This window comes from Mustela putorius, unplaced genomic scaffold (genome assembly GCF_011764305.1).
Source record: "Mustela putorius furo isolate JIRA1106 unplaced genomic scaffold, ASM1176430v1.1 tig00000224_pilon_pilon_pilon, whole genome shotgun sequence".
Classification (NCBI taxonomy): Eukaryota; Metazoa; Chordata; class Mammalia; order Carnivora; family Mustelidae; genus Mustela; species Mustela putorius.
The window spans coordinates 27245435-27271528 of NW_025421321.1; the positions used below are offsets into that span (position 1 = coordinate 27245435).

The following is a 26094-nucleotide window of genomic DNA, read 5'->3' on the forward strand; positions in this document are numbered from 1 at the left end:
TTGCATTCTTGGTTGGAGGGGAGCTCAGCAGCCTCCTATGTCACCCTCTTGGGTACTCCTCCATTTTCTTAAAGTAAAAATTTAATTTCTTAAAAAAATTTTTTTTTCTTCCAAGGTTTTATTTAGATTCAAGTTAGTTAACATATATTGTAACATTAGTTTCAGGAGTAGAATTTAGTAATTCAACACTTATATAGTAACATCCAGTGCTTATCACAACTGCCCTCCTTAGTGCCCATCACCCATTTAACCCACAGTCCCCCAGCAATATTCAGTTTGTTCTCTATAATTAAGAGTCTCTTATGGTTTGCCTCCCTCTCTATTTTTATCTTACTTTATTGTTCCTTCCCTTCTCCTGTGTTCATCTATTTTGTTTCTTAAATTTCATATCTGAGTGAAATCATATGGTATTTGTCTTTCTCTGACTTACTTTGCTTAGCATAAAACACACTAGTTCCATCCATGTTGTTGCAAATGGCAAGATTTCATTCTTTTTGATGAGTAATATTCCATTTGTGTGTGTGTGTGTGTGTGTGTGTGAGAGAGAGAGAGAGAGAGAGAGAGAGATCGATCTTCTTTATCCATTCATCAATCGATAGACATCTAGGGTCTTTTCATAATTTGGCTATTATTATATATTTGGCTGCTATAAACACTTGGGTGCATGTAGCCCCTTTGAATCAGTGTTTTTGTAGCCTTGGGGTAAATACCTAATAGTCCAGTTGCTGGGTCATAGGGTAGTTCTATTTTTAACTTTTTGAGGAACCACCATGCTGTTTTCCAGAGTGGCTGCACCAGTTCGCATTCCTGCCAACAGTCCAAGAGGGTTCCCCTTTCTCTGCCTCCTACCAACACCTGTTGTTTCTTGAGTTGTCAATTTTAGCCATTGTGACAGATGTGAGTTGGTATTTCATTGTGGTTTTGATTTGTATTTCTCTGATGATGAGTGATATTGAGCATTTTCTCATGTGTCTGTTACCATCTGTATGTCTTCTTTGAGGAAATATCTGCTTCATGTCTTCTGTCCATTTCTTAACTGGATTGTTTATTTTTTGGGTGTTGAGTTTGGTAAGTTCTTTATATATTTTGGATACGAGCCCTTTATCCAATGTGACATTTGTAATTATCTTCTCCCATTCCTTAGGTTGACCTTTAGTTTTGTTGATTGTCTCCTTCACTGTTAAGAAGCTTTTTATCTTGATGAAATCCCAATGTTTATTTTTGCTTTCATTTACCTTGCCTCTGGTGATGTGTCTGGTAAGAAATTGCTATAGTTGAGGTGAAACAGCTTACTCCCTTTGCTCTCCTCCAGGATTTTGATGGTTTCCTGTCTCACATTTAGGTCTTCCATCCATTTCTAATTTACTTTTTATTTAGTTTTGCAAAAAAGTAGTCCAGTTTTCTCAACACCATTTATTGAAGAGACTGTCTTTTTCCCATTGGATAGTGTTTCCTGCTTTGTCAAAGATTAGTTGATCATATAGCTGTGGGTCCATTTCTGGGTTCTTTATTCTGTTCCATTCTATGTGTCTATTTTTGTGCCACTACCATAATACCTGATGATTATAGTGTTCTAATATAGCGTGAAGTCCAGAATTGTGATGCCTTCAGCTTTTGTTTTCTTTTTCAACATTGCTTTGGCTATTTGGGGTCTTTTCTGGCTCCATACAAATTTTAGAATTATTTGTTTTAGCTCTGTGAAAAATGTGTTTTTGTTTTGTTTTGTTTTTGTTTTTGTTTTTGTACAGATTGTTCTGAATGTGTAGATTGATTTGGACAGACTTTTTACAATATTTGTCCTTCTGATCCATGAGCATGGGATGGTTTTCCATTTCTTTGTGTCTTCCTCAATTCCTTTCATAATTGTTTGGTAGTTTTCAGAGTACAGACCTTTTACCTCTTTTGTTAGGCTTATTCCTAGGTATCTTATTGTTTTGGGTGCAATAGCAAATGGGATCAATTCCTTGGTTTCTCTTTCTGCTGCTTCATTATTGGTGTGTAGAAATGTAACAGATTCCTGCACATTGACTTAGTATCCGAGACTTTGCTGACTTCATTGATCAGTAGCAATTTTTTGGTGGAGTCTTCCAAGTTTTCTACATAGGGTATCATGTCATTTTCAAATAGTGAAAGTTTGACCTCTTCCTTGCTGATTTGGATGTCTTTTATTTCTCTTTATTTTCTGATTGCTGAGACTAGGACTTTCAGTACAGTGTTGAAGAACAGTGTTTGAGTGGACATCCATGTTCAATTCCTGACATGAGGGGAAGATTGCTCAGATTTCCCCACTGAGGATGATATTAGCTGGGGGTCTTTCATATATGACTTTTATGATACTGAAGTGTGTTCCTCCTGTCCCTACTTCGAGGGTTTTTATCAAGAAAGGATGCTGTATTTTGTCAAATGCTGTTTCTACATCTGTTGAGAGGATCATATGGTTCTTACCCTTTCTTTTATTAATGTGGTATATCTCATTGATTGATTTGCAGATATTGAACCACCCCTGCATCCCAGGAATAAATCCCATTTGATTATGGTGAATAATCCTTTTAATGTACTGTTAGATTCAGTTAGCTAATATCTTGTGAGACTTTTTACATCCATGTTCATCAAGGTTATTTGTCTATAATTCTTCATAGAGGGATCACTGTTGAGTTTTGGAATCAAGGTAATGCTGTCTCCACAGAATGAATTTGGGATTTTTCCTTCCATTTCTAGAACAGGTATTAATTCTTCTTGAAATGTATGTTAGAGTTCCCCTGGGAAATAGGGGGATTCTTACTGGGAGATTTTTGATTACTAATTTATTTCTTTACTGGTTACAGATCTATTCAAATTTTCTATTTCTTCTTGTTTCAGTTTCATGGTTTATATGTTCCTAGGAATTTATCCATTTTTCCATATTGCACAATTTGTTGGTATGTAACTGTTCATAATATTTCTCATATTTCTGTGTTGTTTGTGATCTCTTTCAATTATGGTTTTATTTATTTAGGTCCTTTCTGTTTTCTTTTTGATAAGTCTGCCTAGGAGTTTATCAGTTTTGTTAATTCTTTCAAAGAACCAGCTGCTAGTTTAATTGATTTGTTCTGTTTTTATTTCTATAGCATTTATTTCTGCTATTGTTTTTATTTCTATAGAATTTATTTCTGCTACTACTTCACTTTTGCTGGTTTTAGGCTTTATTTGCTGTTCTTTTTCTAGCTCCTGTAGGTGTAAGGTTAGGTTCTATATTTAAGAGTATATTTTCAGGGATCATTTCTATAGTTTCTTTTCTTGATTCTGGAGGAAGGCCTGTATTGCTATATACATGCCTCTTATGACCACCTTTGCTGCATCCCAGAGGTTTCAGACTATCTTGTTTTCATTTTCATTTGCTTCCATGTATTTTTTTTTAACTTCTTTAATTTCCTGGTTAACCCATTCATTCTTTAGTAAGATGGTCTTTAACCTACATGTATTTGAGGCCTTTCCAAACTTTTTCTTGTGATTGACTTTGAGTTTCATAGCATTGTGGTCTGAAACTATGCATGATATGATCACAGTCTTTTTTTTTACTGGTTGAGAGCTGACTTGTGACCCAGTATGTGATCTCTTCTGGAGAATGTCCTATTTGCACTCAAAAAGAACGTGTATTCTGCTGCTTTAGAATGAAATACTCTGAATATATCTGTAATGTCCATCTAGTCCAGTGTGTCATTCAAATCCCTTGTTTTCTTGTTGATCTTCTGCTTAGATGGTCTGTACACAGCTGTGAGTGGGATGTTAAAGTCCCCTACTATTATTGTATTATTATTAGTGAGTTTCTTTAAGTTTGTTATTAATTCATTTATATATTTGGCTGCTCCCAAGTTGGAGGCATAAGTATTTACAATTGTTAGATCATCTTGTTGGATAGACTTCTTTATTATGATTTAGTGTACTTCATCTTTTATTACAGTCTTTGGTTTAAAATCTAGTTTGTCTGATATAAGTATGGCTATTCCAACTTTCTTTGATGTCCGCGAGCATGACAGATGGTTCTCCACCACCTTACTTTCAATCTAGAAGTGTCTTTGAGTCTAAAATGAGTCCCAGCATATCAGTGGGTCTTGGGTTTTTTTTTAATGCATTCTAATTCCCTTTGTCTTTGATTAGATCATTTAGTCCATTTATATTCAGAGTAATTATCAATAGGTATGAATGTATTGCCATTGTATTACCTGTAAAGTCATTGTTCCTATAGATTGTCTTTGTTGCTTTTGGTCTCTTTCCCACTCAAAGGGTCCCCTTTAATAGTTCTTGCAGAGCTGGTTTAATGTTCATGAATGCCTTTAAGTTTTTATTGTTTTGGAAACTCTTTTTCTCTCCTTCTATTCCAAATGACAGCCTTGCTGGATAAAATATTCTTTTTTTTTTAAAGTTTTTTAAAAAAATTATTTATTTAACAACAGAGATCACAGGTAGGCAGAGAGAGAGAGGAGAAACAGGCTTCCCACTGAGCAGAGAGCCTGATGTGGGGCTCGATCCCAAAACCCTGGGATCATGACCTGAGTGGAAGGCAGAAGCTTTAACCCACTGAGCCACCCAGGTGCCCCTGGATAAAGTATTCTTGGCTGCATATTTTTCCCATTTAGCATGTTGAATATATCAGACCACTCTCTTATGTCTTGCCAACTTTCAGTGGACAGATCAGCTACTAACCTTATTTGTCTGCCATTGTAGGTTAAGGACCTTTTTTCTCTAGTCATTTTCAGAATTCTCTATCTTTGCATTTTGTAAGTGTCACTATGATAATATTTTAGTGTTGACCTGTTCTTGTTGATTTTGAGAATTCTCTGTGCCTCTTAGACTTGAATGCCTGTTTCCTTCCCCAGGTTAGGGAAGTTCTCAAATACAATTCATTCAAATAGACTCCCCCCCACCCCCCGCCAACTCCCTGCCTCTCCTTCTTGCTCTTCTTCTTCTGGGACTCCTGTGATACAGATACCATGTTTAATGGATTTGTGATTTCCCTAAGCCTGTAGTCATGACCTAATAGTTTTCTTTCCCTCTTCTTTTCAACCTCATTTTCCATAATCTTATCTTCTATATCACTTATTCATTCCTCTGCTTCTTCCATCCTCATGATTATGTATGTTCTGTTTTACATCTCAGTTATAGCTTTTTTTATTTCAGCCTGACTAGTTCTTATGTCTTTTATCTCTACAGCTGTTTTGAGCAAGGCCCTGTTTATGATTTCTTGTTAGTCCTTTTGTGGAGAATTCCTCCATCTTGTCATGTCTAGGTTTCTGTCTTTTATGTGTTATGAAAGCTTGTTGTGTTTCCTGCTCCTCAGAGTAATGGAGCTCATTACTCATTACATAAATTAGTAATTTATGTAATGAGCTCCATTACTCATTACATAGATTACTCCTCAGAGTAATTTTTGCTTTATTAAAAAGGGGTTATATGCTGTCCAGGTCTTGGCACTTTAGGAAGTGTTTCTGGTGTATGCTGTATATACTCTGCTGTTAAGTTTTGGCTGTTATTTCCCACAGGTTAGTCATTTGCTGAGTTCCTCCTTGCAGTGGGGATGTTTGGGCCTTTAAAAAAGTGCCTGTGCCTGGGTTACTGCGTTGGTTAAACAACTTGATTTCACCTCAGGTTGTGATCTTAGGATTGTGAGATTGATCCCCATGAGGGGGTTCCACACTGGGCATGGAGCCTGCTTGAGATTCTCTCTCACCTTCTCCCTCTGCTGTTCCTCTACCCCTCTTAAAAAAAAGGAAGAAAGAAAAAAAAAAAAGAAAAAGAAAAAGAAAAAAAATCCTGGTTCCAAAAAAAGAGAAAAAGAAAAGAATAAAGAAAATAAGCTGACAAAGACTTATAAGTCTGCTTCCAAAGAAAAAGCAAAAAGCAAAAAGAAACCCAATGCATTAAAAAGGAAGAAACAAAGATAAAACTGTAAGCTTGAGTCCAAAGAAAAAAGAAGGGGAGGAAAGAAGAAAAGAAAGAAAGAAAAGAATAAAAGGAAAGCCTGGTCTTATTTTCTCTAGAACTGAAGCCGATGCTTTGGAACACTGTGATCAGTATACTTGGTACATGCAGGGGGCTTGTGTTGGTCGTCTGGGGGAGAGGCCTACTTTGCTGCCTCACAGTTAGACCTGCTCTAGTAAAAATGCCCCTGCAGAGCTCAGGGAGGCAGAGTTTGGTGTAAGTGGCTCCACCCTTCACTGGGGGTGCCATGTTGCTCACTGAAGTTGGACTTTGCTTGTTGGTGAGGCGTGGGTGGAAGATGGTGTAACCCTGCTTTTAGTCCTGGGGAGGGGAACTCACAGCCCCTGCTGCTCAGGAAGCCCTCACAGAAAAGCAAACAATCTCCCCTCCTGTTCCCCAGACCTCCTTCAGATGCCTACCTTCATCTGTCCATGCCTGGGCCTTCAGCAAGCCCCACACCTCAGTTCTCCTGTGTTTTATCTCTGGTGCACAGCTGGGATCCAAAACTCCAAATCTTAAAAGAACCCAGCAAGGTGTGGACCTGCTCCCCTCCCCTAAGAGAAGAACCTCTCAGTGCTGTGCCTGGAGCCACTGTCATAGAAAAGCAGTACGATGGGCATCCCAGTGCCTGGAGTCTATGCTAAAGTCCTGGAGAAAGCTGCAACCACATTATCGGCTGTCTATATCCTCTTCTTGTCCTCTGCTGAAGAATGGCCACTCAGTGGTGCCCACTGGGTCCCTTGTCTTTGGAGAAACAATATACCCTCTTCGAACTGTACCCTAGGAGAGGGAATGTTCTCTCTCAGTGCCACCCAGGGCACCCCCACACTGCACTCCCAGGCCACTCCTCCCTCTTCCCAGAGTACTACTGTCTGCCTGGCTTGACTCTGGCAAATGGCATAGACTTCTAAAACCTCAGAATTTGAGCTCCAGTGTTAGCAAAAAACGTGCTATAATCAGTTCCTCCTAATTACCCAGTTAGGGGTCCTGGGGGAGTTTTTCTTTGAACAAACCTGTTGTGCTGTTGTGTCTCCCCTTTTTTCTCTGTCCTCTTTCCACAAAAAGGTCTCTCAGCCCCTACCTGGCAATGTGGCTTTTCTCTCCCCCAATTCATATCTCTGAACCTTGCAGCTTCCACATTCTCTCCTTCTAATTGTGCAGACTTTTCATCCTCAAATTTATTTCCTAGTTGCTCAAAATATTTTGATGCCAATCTAGCTGTGTTTGAAGGACAAGGCAAGATCAGGGTCCCCCTGCCAAACTACTCCAGCATCTTAATTCCACCTTAAAATTTAGTTTCTAAGTACTGCTTTCATTCATTAAATTATTCATCAAATATTTAATGAATGCTTACTAGACCCTATTTGAGGTGCTTGGGACACATCTAAACTAAACCAAGTTTTTCTTTTTGCAGTTTTCATGATCAGAGAAAAACAACTAATAAATATGTAACTATATGCTAAATAGTTTCAATATGATATTTTTAGTATTCAGTCCTGTGTATTTTCTAAATTCCTTTGTGATTTCTTCTTTGGCCTAGGGTCTAGGCAATTATGGTCACAGAATGTAGCTTAATAATCTTTATTCTTTGATAACTTGAGGAAGCCTGCTTTCTGAGTAAAATTGTGGGCAGTTAAAAAATTGTTTTATGCATAAAACAGTTGAAAAGAATATATATTCTTTAGTTGTTATTTTTATGTGGCCTTTAGATAAAAACTGTTAATTGTATTATTTTAAGTTATTTTTGTCTGCTTGACTATACATTATGGATTTGTTTTAAAATATTCCATGATTTTTGTGCTTTTTAATTTTTTCCCCTGTACTTGTAGTGGCTTTTGATTTTTATATTATGAAGGTACATTATCAGATGCTTTCAAGTTCATAAATTTAGTTTTTCTATTGAATCTTTTTTTTCACTTGAATTATTTTTTTTAATGATTAGGTTGGACTACCTTTATATCTAGTAATTCTTCTTTGCTGAGATTTCTATAATTTTGTGAAAATAAATATTCTAGCCTTTTTTTCACCTGTTTTGACTAGTTTACCTTTTAATTTTCTCTGCATCACTCGGTTTTAGTTGTGTTTCATAAATAGTATACATTTATTTATTTTTTTCATGATCTTATCATTTCTCATCTGGTGAATTTAGTCTACTCAAATTACTGGTTTTTCACACCTAAGGTGTCCATGATTTTAAGATACATCATTTTTTTATATGTTGAGTCTCCATTAGGTGCTTAAAATTGCATAATTTTCTTCTTCTTGAATCATTCTTTTTGTGTTTATGTAAGATCTGCTTTATATCTAATACCCATTAGTGCCCCTTAAACTATGACATGTACTTTTAAAATAGCCTTACATATGCAACTCATAGAGCATTCAGTGTTGCAGTCCTATCTTAAAGAACATTTTTTTTTCACTACTATCAAGTTTATATCCCATTTTTCTGTTTTGGGCTGGTTAACTAATTTTTCTTCATGTACAAATCGCTATATATGACCATTAAATGTAACATTAATACTACCAGCAATGTGCACGACTCAATTGGAGTAAAGACCAATAGACATCTAGGTCTAGATGTGTGACTTGTGTGGGCGGTGAAACTGCTATTTGTTCAGCAGCAATCATATGATGTCCTCAGTTAGTAGGTGCATTCAAATGTCAGAGGTAATAATATATGAAAAACTGGTGTAAAATTGTTATAAAATAATTTATTTCATTTTATATTACCTTTTTTTTTAGAGAGCCTATTCTTTCCTGGTCTTCTATTAGATTTTTAGGTTTTCTTTATTCTTTTTTCTTTACTGATTTTGAAGTTCTGAATTATATGTCTATTATTTTAATGGTTACCTGTAAACTCAATACACTCTCTTGATTTAATAAACTAAGAAGCTAATCAGTGTCTTCACTTTTCTCCTGGATAAATACATGGCATTACAACACTATATCTTTAGACACCATTTTCCTATTTTGAACATTATTTTTGTCCATTGTTTTTAGTGTACCTTATTCTAGGTTGATGGTTATTTTCTCTCAGCATATGAATATGATGTAATTCAATGTCTTCTTACTGCCTTGTTTCTATTGAGAAGTCTGTTGTCACTTCATGTGTCTTTTGTATGTAAACTAATCTCTTCTACTGAGTTGTTTGTTAGAACTTTGTCTTTAATGTTCTGCAGTTTGACTATGGTGGGCTGGAGTACAGATTTATTATTTATCTTGCTAGGGACTTACGATTCTTAAATCAGAGGATTCATGACTTTTATCAGTATTTGAAAGTTATCAGATAATATTTATTCAAAAGTGCCTGTCCTGTATTCTCTCTGTCCTCTAGTTCTGGAGGTTTTTTGTTTTTTTTTTAAGAAAATTGTGTTTCTGTCACGTATTACATTGATGTTTCATAATCCCTTCTTCATATTTTATGTCTCTATATTTCTGTGTGGTGAATTCAAGATTATTTCCTCAGATATAATCTGTTTCATTGTTCTCTTAGGTTTTAAATATTCACTATTATATATGTATTGCATATATTAATATTTAGAAAAGTGCATACAACATACACATCTAGTTTATTAAGAAAATATATCTAATAGCAAGATACAATCCCCATCTGGGTCAAACATATATCAACATAAACAGCACTCTAGAAGCTCTGACATCTCTTTTCCACCTAAGGTAGGAACACTGTCTAGACTCTTTACGATTTTTGTTTTACTGTTTTTCATTATAGTTGTGTGTGTGTGTGTATCCATAAGCAAATATGATTTGTTCGTCGTTTTTAATTTAAATAAATAGAATCTAAATATACATTCTGTTTTGTGTTTTTTCACTCAACATTGTATCTAAGAAATATCTGTATTACTACTGCATCTGTATTTCATTCATTTTTTCCTACAATGTATTTCATACTATGACTGTAATACAGTTTTTTACACATTCTACTGAAGATAAATGCGTATGTAATTTCCAGCATTGGACTATTCCAAAGTCATACTTACTTCCATATTTCTTCTTGGAGTTCTTTTTTTTTTCTTTTTAAAATATTATATTTATTTATTTATTGGTCACAGAGAGAGAGAGAGCACAGTTGGGGGAACAGTAGGCAGAGAGAGAAGCAGGCTTCCCATTGAGCAAGGAGCCTGATGTGGGACTTAATCCCAGGACGCTGGGATCATGACCTCAGCCAAAGACAGACACTTAACCAGCTAAGCCACCTAGGTGTCTTGAAGTTCTGATGTATTTCGTGTTTTTGGTCACGGTCTCTTAGATCTCGGATGTTTTTTGAATTACAACCAGTTCATTTTTTCATAGAATGTTTTGCATTGTTTCTTATGCTACTGCTACTTTGTGTCTGTTACCATTTCAAGCAGATATTTGAGCTATATGGGAAGTCTGAATTTCTTGGGATTTATGCCTTTTGTTTGCTTTCTTTCCTGTTTTGTGGTGTTGGACCATTGAATCATCTTTATCCATGCTGTATCTCTGGTAATCATGTGGGTCCAGTGTGTCTCTTGAAGATTTGTTTCTTTTGCTTCTGCAAGGCTTCTGGGTTATCATTTGGTTTCAAATCCTTGTACCATACTGTTTTGTAAATTTGAGCCTCAAATTCTTGAAGGCAGCTTCGGAGTAACAAATTATCAGGAAAGACTCTACTTTTCCTCATACTCAGGGTCTATAAGCTTCAGAAGGTAGGGTTTTTCATAATTGTTTTTCTTTCTGTGTTTGACAGTGGTGAACTCTTGTCTATCTGTCTTTTTTTCCTTCTCTTTTCCTTCCTTCCTTCCCCTTTTTCCTTTTCTCCTTCTCCCCACATCTCGCAATTTCTTTCTATCTCTTTTTTAAATGTTTCATACTACTGAAGATGTAGGCCTTGGAAAATCTGACTTTATGTGACCAACTAAACTTCAAATCTCTGCCTATTGAAGCCCCAAGGACTTGTCTTTTCCCAAAGAGGGCTTTAACACTAATATCCTTGGCTACCCTGAATGGGCAGCCTCTTTGGGACCTGTAGCATGGCTTAGAATATTAGTGCTCAGGTACATTTATTTCTCTCTGGTTTTTATTTTTTTATTTATTTTATTTTTTAAAGATTTTTAAAATTATTTATTTATGTGAGAGAGTGAGCACAAGCAGGGGGAAGTGGGAGAGGGAAAAGCAGGCTCCCCACTGAGCAGAGAACTGAAGTGGGACTCAATTCCAGGATTCTAAGATCATGACTCGAGCTAAAGGCAGATGCTTAACCAACTGAGCCACAGGCGACCCTTCCTCTGGTTTTCAGATTTCTCTTTGTTTTGAGCTTCCTATTTATTTATTTAACTAGGTCAACTCTTCATTTATAAGAAAGTTTGACTTATTATTTTTGGCATCTTCTTTATTTTATAGAAGAAGGTTTTCATTTATCTAGCGTGCTACTTTATCGACATTCTTTATCAGATGCCATCATATTTTAGTTTTTCTAGTTGCCGTCTGTGTTGTCTTTGGTTGCCAGTGTCAGAAACTCAAATGTATTTAAGCAAACGAGGGATTTATTAACTCATAAAAGAATTATAGGGCTTTTTTGGCTTCAGGTATGGATAGTCTAGAGCTTAAGCACGGTCAACAGGGCCCTTTCTTCCTGCCTTGACCTTACATTTTTCAGTGTTGGATTTGATTCTCAGACTTCGTTTTCCATTTAGCTGAGGAAAATGATTTCTAGGATTTGGTATCCTTACAGCTTATGCCCTCCTTGAGTTACATAGGATATATATAGGAAATAACTTTTTGCCTAGTTGGGGCGTGTTGCTCCTTCTGAACTGGTTACTGTGGCCAGTGGGCTTATATATTCCAATTAGCTAGGTTTGGTCATCTACCCAACTCTGAGATGTAAGGGCAGATATACTGTGTTAAGCAGCCCTCCAAGGTTGACATGGGTAGAGGGAGGTTTGATTCCTCAAAGGAAAAACCAGACAGAGTTCCCAATGAATAGAAAAAAGTGCTAGGAGGACAGATATCTTAAATGTGCAGTATGTGTTTTTTAGCAGCTCATCAGACCTCAGGTTAGAAATTTAAATGAAGATGAGACTGCTATAATTTCAAAACTATCCCTATCTGTGATTGATCATTCTTTTCAACCCTGAATGGATTAATCAGCAGTAACCTACCAAGCAAGATCCCTTTCCCTCCTTTATCAAGTCCTAACAATTTCACTTTCTGAAATCTCTGCATCTCTGGAATCTGCTCATTTTCTATCTACCACTGATAGTGTGGTCCAAGCTATACTCCTCTTTCTTCGGATCTATCGAAATTAAGTCCTTACTGATAGGTCAGTATCTACTCCAGTTCCCCTTCAGTGTGTTCTCCACACTGTGGTAATGGGATCTGTTTAGAATGCAAATCTAATAATGTGTTTCCTGTCCTCCAATGACACCTCAAGTCTTTAAAACCTTTCATTTGGCAGAAATTATTAACTAGATTTACATCTGGCCCATCATCACTTCTCCAACTATTCTTGCTCAGTGATTCCCTTTTATATAAATTAAATTATATATTCTCTTATTACTGTCTACCTCTCCCTTTTACATTTATTATAATTACAGTTTTGCACTTGTGTGTGAGTATTTGATGAATGTCTGATTTCTCCATTAGACTATAAAAGCAGATACCATGTCTGTTTTCCATTATCTTTTAATTTCACTAGCTAGAACGTGGCTTGGCTACAGTAGAAAATAAATATTTATTTCATTAATTAACTGATTGATTACCATAAAGAGATCTCCACTGTAACTGAGACAATTTATTTGTTCAACATCCATCTCCAAGAGCTTTCTAGTCAACTGATTTTGGATTTAGGCCCTCCAATATAATCTGACTTAGAAGTTTATGGAGAGTATCACATAGTTATCAGAACAAGTGTTGGGGGGGCACCTGGGTGGTTCAGTGGGTTAAAGCCTCTGTCTTCAGCTCAGGTTGATCCTAGAGTCCTGGGATCAAGCCCTGCATCAGGCTTTCTGCTCTGCGGGGAGCCTGCTAACCCCTCTGCCTGCCTCTCTGCAAACTTGTGATCTCTGTCTGTCAAATAAATAAATAAAATCTTAAAAAAAAAAAAAAAAGAACAAGTGTGGGATGTTTTGAGTATCTGTCAACACATAGTTAGGTTCGTGCAAAATAATGCGAAAGGCTAGAAAGTAGTAGGGCTATAAGGATTGAAATCAACAAGGAGTAGCCCATTGCACTGGTTAGATATCTCCTTTCCCATTAGCACCCAAATAAGTTACTTATCTAGTTGAAAACCCCAATTTTTCTTTTGTGCTTTTCTGCTTGTATCTGTTGGGCTTGATGATTTCTTTCCTGCTGGGGCCACTTGCTTTTAGGCAAGAAGCAGGAAGTTTCTACCAACTTATACCTCAGGAAACCAAGAGCCTTGCCCAGAGTCAGTACTGCAGTAAGTGGACCGGGATTGGGGCAGGGCGGTTTCTCCCCAGGCTTGGGTACCATCCCGGTAAAAATAATTTGCCATAGGTAAGAAGAAAGGCTTTTCTTACCCCTTCTTCTTTAACAGGACTGGACCCCCTTCTTCTATGTACACTCTCTTTAGTTTTTTCTTGCCTAAGATATAGATCATCCATTCCTTCTGCAGTTCCCTTGGGACTACTGCATGGGTGACAGTGGAATGACTTTACGTGGATCAAGGTGAAAAGGTAAAAATTAGTTGATATAAATAAGTTTAGTTTCTTGGAAAGAGCTCTGGGTTCATAGTTTACATCTAATATCAGCTGAGACTTAGGTAATAATTTCTTCAAATGGTTGATAGCAGGCAGACATAAAAATGTTTGGAGAACAGTTAAAGTTGTGCATGAGTTGGCACAACCGTAAAGTGGGATTGGTATGTTTTGGTAAATTTGTGATTTTTTAATATCTATCATGTGAAAAAGAGAAAAGCTGATGGAGTTAGGAGAAATGGGGAAATGTTAGCGATAATCATAACCAGATAACCATAACCATAACCATAACCAGAGGACAGGTCTGGTAAGCTTACTGAAAATAAACTTGAAGAATTGATCTTATTCTCCATCTGTTAGGTGCTGATATTTAATCATATTGAGGACTAGTTTCACATTCCTTTCAATCTCCTTTAAACATCCTACTAACCCTTGACACAGTGCCTTGCAAATTCTGGCCTCATGATAAATAACTGTTGGTTAGTTGAAGGAATAAATGGAAGGAGAATGAAGGGATGAATGACAAGACTGTCGACTTTCACAGTACAAATAAATACATGCATCAACTTACCAAGATTTGAAAACTGTGACTTCTTAATAATTTAGATAATAAGATGAAAGGATTGATTTGATCTAAAAATTTGAACAGTGGAATTATCAGAAGTTTGATTACTATATCTAAAATACAAGGGGTACCTGGCTGGCACAGTTTGGTAAATCATGTGACTCTTGATCTCTGGGTTGTGAGTTCGAGCCCCATGTTAGCCGTGAAGCCTATTTAAAGAAAAAATAAAGAAATTTTTAGAAATGCAAATAGCATATAATAAAATGAAGTTAGATAACTTGAAATGATGCTTTTTAGGAGATAATGTATTCCTTAATGTAGGAATGATTGATTGCCATGTTCAGAAAATGATTTTTTAAAGATTTATTCTCATTCTCATTTGATTTTTTTTTTTTTTAGAATTTTGCCACATAGAAATTGTTTTGAACTTTCCAGTTAAGATGAATCAGTTTTCATTTCTGAATTATAGGTTTTAGTTTAATAAAATGGAATTTAATAAAATTGAAATTGATTAATAAAATTTTATTATTTATTATATATGGGGGTTAATGCTACATATCTAGAAAATATTTCTCCCTACATTTGGATTTTTATGTTTAATATATGTCAATTTTCATGTTTAAATATTTGAATATGATGTATGGCAAAGTGTGGGCTATGGTATCAGAGTTTCAGTCCCCAGTTTGCACTTCTTAGTGAACAAATTACTCAATTTCTTGAACTTTAGTAGTATCTTGTGTAACATGAAAATGATACCTACCAGAAGAGGTTCTTGGAAGGATGTAATAAATGAAGATATGTAAAGTGCTTAGCACAGTGTCTGGGATATAGTAGATACTCAGTAACTGGGAACAACTACTTCTCTACTCCACCCTGTGTCTTTTTTCTGCAGCTTTCCCCACAAATAAGCCAGATAAAGATGCAAGACATGTAATAAAAGTGGTAAGTATTACTCTTAAATTTATATTATATTTATATTATATATATATATATATTTCACTTTTTTGTTTTCTACTTTATTCCTGGTATCTTTGATTTAGCTTTTATGATCTTATCAACAAATGTAGTGTTATGGTATATTTTCACATTATTAAAATGTAAAGACTGGAGAACTTTGTTTTTCTGTGTTGGCATTTATCATTTTTGTATCCTATCTAGCTATCTCTCCTTTTCTTTCTCCCTTTCTTTCCTCTTTATTCTAAATGGTAAGGTCCTTAAAGGCAAGGATGAGGTTTTACTTTTGTTTGTATCCCCTATGCCTAGTACAATGGATGAAATATAGTAGATGCTTAGTAAAGGTGTCTTGTGTGAATAAACCCCAGGCTAGTTTGTAGTATATCTACCCTGATGTCCACGTTGGTAGACACTGACTATCTGTGTATATGTGTGTATACAATTTTCATTGCTTTTAGTAAGTTTTTTCCATGAAAAGATTACTTTCATGGCTGAGATTGTGTATATAGCATTACAGTATATTAAATTTAAACATGAGATTCTCCAAGTTTATTTAGTGCTTTTCTGAGATTTTTTAGTGGAAATTTGATGCCTGTGTTTCTAATAAATAATTCAAGCACTATTTATATACTATAAATATATACTGATATTTTCATAGTTGAAATACCAAATCTATCCTTAAGTTTGTTTTTACCTAATAAAATTATTCTTTTCTTTTATAGGAATATCAAGAAAATGGCCCATTATTTTCAGAACTTAAATTTTACCAAAGAGCTGCAAAAAGAGACCATAGTAAGTAAATTTAGCAAAGCAAGCTACTTCCATATGCATATATATATCATATATATGCGCTAAAGTGAATGTTAATTTTTTTTTTCTGGGCTTCTGGAAAATTATTTTCAATTAGAAATTTTATTATAATTTATATAATTAACTGTTACATAAAAGTAGGATAGATGCTTTGTAAATGTTGGTATTATATACCCAGTGAATTATATATTTGATATCAATATTATTATTTTTTTAAGATTTTATTTATTTATTTGACTGACAGACATCACAAGTAGGCAGAGAGGCAGGTAGAGAGAGAGGAAGGGAAGCAGGCTCCCCATTGAAGAGAGAACGTGATGCGGGGCTTGATCTTAGGACCCTGGGATCATGACCTGAGCCGAAGGCAGAGGCTTTAACCCACTGAGCCACCCAGGTGCCCCAGAAATCAGTATTATTTCCACTACTTTATATGCAATGTCAAGTTCTTGGTCTAAGCTACCAAGAGTTCTCTAAGTATAAAGATAGTAGAATGAAATAATTTGTAGGAAACCATTTGCAGTCAAAGATTGTAAAGAAAAGATATTAAAATGGGTGGTAGATATATAAACAAAAGGGATGTCCATAGAATGGATTAGTGTAAGATATGTGGAAATGTTTAAACATTAAAATGATTTAGACCGTGAGTTAAAAGTGTTAGAAACTTGATTGTTGGGAAAGTAACTGGAGCTGGAAATCACATGTAAAAACCACCAGTTAGAGGAATTGAATGTAAAATGAATGTGAGCAAGCTGAAGAACAGCAGTAGCATTTTATAAATAGATCTCTCAGGAAGTTAATATAAATAAAAATGATAATAGTCAAGGTCTTCTGCATTGTTTTGGAAGAAGAATGATAAGACTAGCCTCAGTAATTAACTTTGTTTTCCTTAATAAAACCTTCTAAATGTTATGACAGTAGTCTTTACTAACTGTTTAAACTATGTCAGGGTGACAAATAGAATCCATTAAACTTGATTGTTTATTGTAGAGCTGTCATACTTATTAAACATATATGGTAGAAAAGTGGGAAATAAGCTACCTCATGGTGTCAGTGGATTTGATTTCTTTTTAAACTAAATTTAATCAAAGCAGTTTCTGTATAATAATTTCATAGTGAGATGATTTTTTTCTGCCCAATTTCTATTTTTTCAACTACTATAGCTTTAAATTTTTAAGTAATGGAAAAGAAAAAGCTATCTCTTTACTGATTCTTTGGTACTTAACATATGTTCTATTTCATTTTATTTTAATTTTTTGAACATATGTTATATTTTAAAATTTAACATATAAGGGAAGGAATTTTTTTCATAAATAGAAACACTTGTGTATATGATGCTAATGCATTTTATGACCATGACTACTTTTGTTTTGGTTATAGTTGCTTTAATTAAGAATTTCTGTATATGTTTTTAGGTTAATTAAAGTGATAAATAGAATTTGAAGCCACTAGATAGATGTATTTGATTCCTTAAAATATTTCCTAGAAAGGTCTGATTTCTGTTTAGGTTAGCTAACTAAGTTTTAGGATCTATGAAAAAGTAAGAAATAACATTTCTAAAAATATATATCTTTTTTCCTATTAAATTTGCCTTTATAGTCGAAAACTGGATAGAACTCAAACAACTTGATTATTTAGGAATTCCTCTGTTTTATGGATCTGGTATTACTGAATTCAAGGGAAGAAGGTAAAATGGAATTATTTTTATCGAGTTTCATTCAATGGCTATGTCTTATGTGCCCTAATACCTTTGCTATGTAACAGATTACCCAAATCATTGTAGCTTATAACACTACTAACATCTTAGTTTCCATGGGTAGCCAACATGGAAGTTACCCATGGAAGTTATGGTTTCCTCAGATGGTTCCAGCTCAGGACATCTGAGGATGCAGTCAGCTGTCCTTTGGGTTGCAATTATCTCAGGACCTGACTGGGGACGGATCTGTTTTCAAGGTCACTTGTGTGGCTGTTGGCAGGTCTAAGGAGATCTGCTTCTAAATACACTCGTGTGATTGTTTGCGGGCCTCGCTTCCCCAGGCCTCTCAACAGGTCTCTCAGTAGGCTGCCTCAGTGTCATAAAGACATGGTAGCTGGCTTCTCCTAGAGTAAATAATTGAAAGAGAGTGGGAGACAAACACACACACACACACACACACACACACAGGAGCATGCATCCAAGAATAAAGCCACAGTCTTTTTTAAATTGAATCTTCAGAATTTAAGTAAAAATTTGGAAAAAAAAAGTTAACATTCAGTGCAATATTGGTTTCAGGAGTAGAGTTCAAAGATTCATGACTTATGTAGAACACCCAGTGCTCATCAAAGGCGCCCTTCTTAATCCCCATCACCTGTTTAGCCCATCCCCTGCCCACCTCCCTCCATCAATCCTCAGTTTGTCCTCGTCATTAAGAGTCTCTTATGGTTTGCTTCCCTCTCCCCACCCACTTCCCCTGTGTTCATCTGTTTTGTTTCTTAAACTCCACATGAGTGAAATCAGGTGGTATTTGTCTTTCTCTGACTTATTTTGAATCTTGCAGTGATGTCACATATTTCCACTATAGTCTCTTTGCTAGAGGCAAGTCACTAAGTCTACTCCACACACGAGAGGAGATTTAATTAAGCTTTGTCTCTTGAGAAAAGGCACAACAAAGAATTTGTAGAATATATATTTTTTTAATTGCCACATATGGCTAGTCCTCATATATATAAATAATTGACTAGTGATTTTTAAAAAAGAAAAAAATCAGTTTGTTAGGTTCCCCTTTTTAATAGCCTTTTAAGAAAGGTGGTATCTTTTTCCCTAGGTGAGGAGATAGGCTCAATGGTCAGTGCTTTGTTCAAATGGTCTTTAAATGCTGTCAATAAAAATAAAATGAACGATCAATAATCTTGGAACCAAGTAAAGGGCTGTTAATAGAGGACTGAGTGGCTGAGTGGATCGAGGTATGTCCGTATCATGTAATATTACGCAGACCATTAAAGAAACCAGTTAGAGCTATACCAGTTGGTTGGGGAGGATTTCAGCGAAATACTAATGAAAAAAGTATGATGCAGTAAGGTGCATGTAGAATCACATTTTTGTAAAACAAGGACAAAAATTCCTTTATTTCTGTCTTCATGTTTTTATCCATAGATAAATGCAGACTGATGTGGGCATGTAAGTGAAAGGAAGGAAAGGGACAGAGGTGCCAAACAGAAAAGAAGTACTTTTTTTTAAAAAAAGGTTTATTTATTTATGAGAGAGAGAGAGTGTGTGTGTGTGAGTGTGGGAAGGAGAGGCAAAGAGAGAGGGAGAGAATCTCAAGCGTACTCCATGCCAAGTGCAGAGCCTCAGTCTCATGATCCTGAGATCACAACCTGAGCCAAACCAAGAGTTAGACTAGACATTCAACCAACTGAGCCACCCAGGGGCCCTGAAAAGAAGTACATTTTAAAAAGTCATGTTTATAAGCATGTAGAGAAAGTAAAATATGATTTATAAGGTCAAGAAACAAATGTTAATAATATTCTGTGTATGGGCAGATAATTTGTTCAAGGTCATAGTGAGAGGATGATGAAATCAAAATGAATCAAACTGAGGACTCTTTAATTTAGAAAGAACATTCTCTTTACGCAATCTACGAGTGAGCGTGTTTCAACATAGCGTTTTCTTCTACTAGAAACTAACTGCAGAGTAGATACTGACTTGTATCTTTCTTAAAAGAACAGCAAGATTATTAATGTACATTCGTTCTTTAATGGTTTGGATTGCAGTGTTCTTCATTGTTAGGTTGGGGGTGTTTTTCCTTGTTTCAGATTCATAAATAGGCAGTTTCAAGCACTGCTATCTTAAGATCTCTTTTTGACGTCTCCTTATAGTTACAGATTTATGGTAATGGAAAGACTAGGAATAGATTTACAGAAGATCTCAGACCAGAATGGTACTTTTAAAAAGTCAACTGTCCTGCAGCTAGGTATCCGAATGGTAAGAATGAATGACTTATTTCACATGCCTCATTTTCAGATTATTTACTTGTTACAATATACAAATCGTTGCCCTTTGTGGAATTATCAGAGAGTGAAGGATTATTGCCCTAGAAATGTCAGTTATTTAGAGTAGAGGCTATTTTGGTGAAATTGATAACAGTGGGCTCTGTAAGTGACAGAATGTGCTGTGTTTGGCACTACAAACTCAATTAGGCATTGGTTCTACAGTCTGATTTTTTTTTTCCCCTCACAGCTTTGTTTAACATATCAGAACAAGCTTGCATTGCTATAAGAATAACCTCTCTTTTGTCGGTTATATTTATAACAATGCAAACTATGGCAAAATATATTATTTTCCATACTAAACATGTGATGGTATGGGGGTGCTATAAAGTTTTTATTATGAGTTTGGGATGGTGGCAGTAATTAGTATGGCAATGAATAATACATACTTTGCCAAATAAGAAGCAATGAAATCTTAATAGCACCCACGCACACATTTTGTTTGTACCACATATTTGTCTTATCTTGTTTGTGTTTGGTTTGCCCAAGCTCCATTTTCTTTTTCCATTTTAAATAGAATGAAACTGCTCACGCCAGGTCGGGATGTGGCAAATAGAACTCGTTAATTTTCCCGTTCATCCATTCATCCATTTAGGCAGCCAGCACATGTTTATTGAGCACTAGGCGTAGGTAACATGCAAGGCTCCAGGGCTTCAAAGATAAAGCTAAGGTATTTTCTGTTATGGTCCAGAGGGAGAGTGCCTTTCTGTGTGTTCATGGACATGCTGTTTTGTTCTGGGGTCTCCAAAACTCGATTTATAACCATTGCTTGGCTGAGGAACTGCTGAGGAAACTTCATGGTTATTTTATTTTGCATCTCTGATTTTGTTGTGTTTCTCCTCTTTGCACAGTGTGATTTGGCCACCAGGCTGTCAGGGCGTAGGCACAGGCATTGTTGAATCTTGGTTTCCTTCTCTCAGAAGTTTAATTAAAACAGTTGATATTTGCAGATCATGTTATTCAGCTTTTAAGTGACCAGTACATGTGATAAGTGGATAAATACCTAATTATGGACTATGTCAGTTTGTTATTGTTAATATGAAAAAATATTATTCTATATTCAGAATGTTCAAAGTTGATCATGAGTTTGAAATAGTTGCCAATATATATGTATTTCTTTTCGTAGTTGGATGTACTGGAATATATACATGAAAATGAATATGTTCACGGTGATATAAAAGCAGCAAATCTACTGTTAGGTTACAGAAATCCAGATCGGGTGAGTACAGTATTAAGCTTCTGTTTCCAGGAGGAATCCTCACAGTATTATACGGAGACATTCAAAAATCAAACTCCTAACATGAAGAGTTTACAAATGAGGAATAATAACATGTTGTGATTTACCTTACCTTGTTCATCTCATTTAATGCACTAAACTAAGAAGTAATTCGGATGGGGAAACTGAGACTCAGAGGGGGTTAAATAATTTGTTAATGGACAGATAGTTAAGTAGCTGAAATTTGAACTTCTGAGCGACTATAAATAAAGAACCATCAAATCCAGTGGGAGATGGGATGGATTTGTGCAGAGAAAACAAATTAAAAGTCACAGTAGCTCCTCTTTCACTGTATAAACACGTAGCTTTGAAACAGAGCAGCATTCCAGTGGAACTTTTTCTGAGGATGGAAGTATTCAGTACGTTACTGTGCAGTATGGTAGCCATCAGCCATGTGTGGCTATCGAGCCATTGAAACATTGGTTGTGTACCACCAAATGCTGAAAAAGATGTGGAGCAAGTGGAGCAACAGGATCTCTCATTCATTGCTGCTGGAAATGCAAAAGGGTATGGCCACTGCGAAGACAGTTTGGCGGTTTCTTTAAAAACTGAACATATTCATAACATATGATCTGCAATTACACTGCCTGGTATTTACCCAAAGGAGTTGAAAACTTACATCCACACAAAAAGCTACACACAGATGTTTATAGCAGCTTTATTCATCGATGCCAAAACTTGAATCAATGAAGATGTCCTTTAATAGGTGAATGGAGAAAAAACTATGGTACATCCAAACAATGCGATATTACTCAATGTTAAAAAGAAATGAGTAGTCAGGACATGAAAAGACATGGAGGAAACTTAAATGCATATTAAGTGAAAATCTGTATAATTCCAACTCTACAACATTTTGGAAAAGGCAAAACTATGGAGACTCAAAGAAGATCAGTCAGTGATTGCCACTGGGTAGAGAGGAGGGAGAGATGAGTAGGCAGAGCACAGAAGACTTTTAGGGAAGTGAGAGTGTTCTGTGTCATACTGCTCTGGTAGGTACATTGTTTTACACTTGCCAAAGTCCATAGAATGTTCAACACCAAAAGCGAACTGTAATGTAAACCAAATAGACTTCTGGTTACAAGGATGTGTTGCTGTGTCATGAATACAGGTTCATCCATTGCAACAGGCATAGTACTCTGGTGTGGGATGTCGACAGTGGGGGAGACTGTTGGAGGGGTGGGGGCAGCCGTGTATGAGAACTCACTGTACTTTTTCACTCAGTTTTACCTAAATTGCTCTAAATTTACCAAAAATTGAATCTAACACTGCTCTAAAAGAATCTTTTAAAATGTGACTAGTGTGACTGAGAAACCGAATTTTAAATTTAATTTAATTTTGGTTATGAATCAATTATTTTATTTTACCTTGCTTCCCTCCCACCAGCTTTATTGAGGTATGATTGACAAATAAAAATTGCATATATTTAGGCTGTACAACATGTACAAAATGATGATTTAACATAGAATACGTTGTGACACGATGACTACCATCAATTTAATTAACACATTCATCACTTCATATAGTTACTTTTTTTTTGTTTTGTGGTGAGAACATGTAAGTTCTATTCTTAGCGAATTTGAGGTACACAGCATTATTTTTTTTAAAGGTTTTATTTATTTATTTGACAGACAGAGATCACAAGTAGGCAGAGAGGCAGGCAGAGAGAGAGGAGGAAGCAGGCTCCCCACTGAGCAGAGAGCCCGATGCGGGGCTCGATCCCAGGACCCTGGGATCATGACCTGAGCTGAAGGCAGAGGCTTAACCCCCTGAGCCACCCAGGCGCCCCGGTACACAGCATTATTAACTCTAGTCACAATGCTGTACATTCAACCCCTAGAACTTATTCATCTTCTAACTAAAAGTTTGTACCCTTTGGCCAACATCTCCACGTTTCTCCACGCCCCCACATCCCCCAGTCCCGGCAACCACTTCTCTACTCTCTGGTGCTGTTTTACTTTTTTACATGCCACATGTAAGTGAGAGAAAACAGTTTTTGTCTTTCTGTGTCTGGTTTAATGTCTTCCACGTTCATCCATGCTGTCATAAATGGCATATTTCTTTTTATGGCCAAATAATTATTGCACATATCTACCACATTTTCTGTCTTCATCCATCTACCAGTGACCATGAAGTTTATTTACATATTTGGGCTGTTGTGAAAAATGCCCCAGTAATGTGGGGAGTGCACATATCTCTTTAAGATAATGATTTCTTTTCCTTTCAATGTACACCGAGAAGTTGGATTGCTGGATTGTATGATAGTGCTATTTTGAGGAACCTCCATATTGTTTTCTATTAAGACTATACCAATTTCCATTCCCACCAAGAGTTTACAGGATTCCCTCTTCTTCACACCCTCACCAACACTGATTGTCTCTTGTGTTTTTTATAATAGCCATCCTAACAGGTATTGAATGATATCTCATTGTGGTTTTCATTTTCATTTCCCTGATGATAATAAGTTTGAGTACTTTTTCTTACACCTTTTGGGCATGTGTATATCTTCTTTGGAATAGTGACTATGCAGGTCTTTTGTGTATTTTTAAATCAAGTTATTTTCTTGCTAGTTCTTATATATTTTGGATATTAACCCCTTATCAGATCTAGGGTTTGCAAATATTCTCTACAGTTTGGTAGCTTGCCTTTTTATTTTGTTGATGGTTTCCTTTGCTGGGAAGAATCTTTTTAGTTAGATGTAATTCTAATTTTTAGTTTTGTTGCCTGTGCTTTTGGTGTCAGTTGAAAATAATCATTGCCACAACCCATGTTTATGGAAGAATTAATGGTATTAAAATAGCCATACTATGCAAAGCAGTCCCTATCAAAATTCCAAAGACAAAATTCATAGAAATAGAAAAAACAATCCTCAAATTTATATGGAATCACAAAAGACCCTGAATAGCCAAAGCAATTTTGAGAACAAAGTTGGTGACATCCCACTTCCTGATTTGAAACCATATGACAACACAATAGTAATCAAAAAAGTATGCTATTGGCATAAAAACAGACACAGACCAGTAGAACAGACTAGAGAGCTTAGAAACAAAGCCATACATTTACTGTCAACTAATCTTTGACAAGGGCATCAGTAATATACAATGAGAAAAAAAAATAGTCTGTTTAATAAATGATGGTGGGAAAACTGGACAGAGACATGCAAAAGAATAAAATGACTCAACCTACACAAATATTAAATCTTTAACCCACTGAAGATTTAAATATAAGACCTGAAACCATAATACCAGAAGAAAATGCAGGGGAAAAGCTTAATTTTAGTTAATTTAAATTTAAGTAATTCTAAATGGCTAGTGGCCACTCTATCAGACAGGAGAGAGTTAAAAAGTGAAAAAAATTGAGTCTATGAAAAGTATATAAATCATAGTTGAATATTTAACAACTCTAGATGAGGAAAGAAATTTCTGAGTAATGGTACAGAAGAAAAAAATTTAGAAAATATTGAGAAATTTCAAATTTTAAAATGTCTATATTAAAAAATTGAAAAAATGAAAGAAAAAGAAACTGGAAAGTATGCTTATGAAAAATATTTAGGGAGATATATATATGTGTATGTGTGTATATATACACACATACACACACACACACACACAAAATATAGCACAAAGCAAAAAATTAGTAAGAAAAAACACCAGGTAATTTTCTTAAAATAATGATTGAAAGGAATGAACAGACAGAGCACAGAAGAACACAGAACACATCCACTGTCAGAAGTGGATGAGAAAAGTTTACCATCGCTGGAAAGAAGAGAGTTGCAGATAAAACAGTGAAGTACCATTTTAAAAGAACTTATCAAATTGGAAAAGCCTAAAATAATAATCTGATGATATTGAGGCTGAAGAGGGTGCAGGCTTTTGTAGAACACCAGGGGGAATGTAAATTAAATGGGAGTAGGAGAAGAAATTAAGTTAATGGAAGGGCAATTTGGCCATGTATATTAAAATCCTTTAAAAGTCTGCAAACTTTTTGAAGGTGAGGTTTATTGAAATATAATTTACAAACAGTGAAATTCACCCTTTGCACTGTACAGTTTGATGTGTTTTGACACATGTGTGTCGTACAACCACCACTACAATCAAGATACAGGGTATTCCTGTCATCCCCAAACTTTCTCTCCTTCTGCCCCTGCATTCAGTCCCCTTCTCTCATCACACTCCAAACCCCGGCCACTGGCAATGATCTCTGCCCCAGTAGTTTTTGCATTTTTAGAGAATGTCATGTGAATGGAATTATGGGATATATTCCCTCATGTCTGGCTTCTTTCACTTCCCATAATGTTTGTGAGATTAACCCATGCTGTAGTTCATTAGTAGTTCGTTTCTCTTTAAAGATAGAGTATTCCATTGGCACTACTACAGTTCATCCGTTTACCTGTTGAAGATTTATGTTATTTCTAGCTGGGGAGCAAATATTAGTAAAGTGGCCATAAGCATTCACGTAAGGGTTTTTGTGAAGATACATGTTTTAAGAACTGCTGGATACATAACTAGGAGTGGGTTTCTGGTATCATAAGGAAGTATAAGTTTAATTTAAAAGAAGCAGCCAAACAGGTTTTCAGAGCGATTGTACTACTGTTACCCATTTCTACCAGTGATGGGTAGTTCTCCACATCTTGCCACCACTTAGTTTCATTAGTTTTAAAATTTTACCCGCTAGAGTAGATATATTGTCATATCTAGTCTTAATTTGCAACAGCCACGTAATAACTAATGATACTGAGCATCTTTCATGTGTGTTTTTTTTTTTTAAGATTTTATTTATTTATTTGACAGAGATCACAAGTAGGCTGAGAG

General features: G+C 35.7%; 1 protein-coding gene across 4 annotated transcripts in view; it reads left to right on the top strand.

Moving 5' to 3' along the window:
* VRK2 (VRK serine/threonine kinase 2) overlaps positions 1-26094 on the top strand; it is a 120280-nt gene that overhangs the window by 30652 nt on the left and 63534 nt on the right. For all 4 annotated transcript variants that reach the window (XM_045077866.1, XM_045077863.1, XM_045077865.1 and 1 more), the window contains exons 3-7: positions 15113-15162; positions 15897-15966; positions 17581-17668; positions 19840-19945; positions 21137-21229. In XM_045077866.1, coding sequence (XP_044933801.1) covers positions 15113-15162; positions 15897-15966; positions 17581-17668; positions 19840-19945; positions 21137-21229 — 407 coding nt within the window. The remainder of the gene's footprint in view (positions 1-15112; positions 15163-15896; positions 15967-17580; positions 17669-19839; positions 19946-21136; positions 21230-26094) is intronic.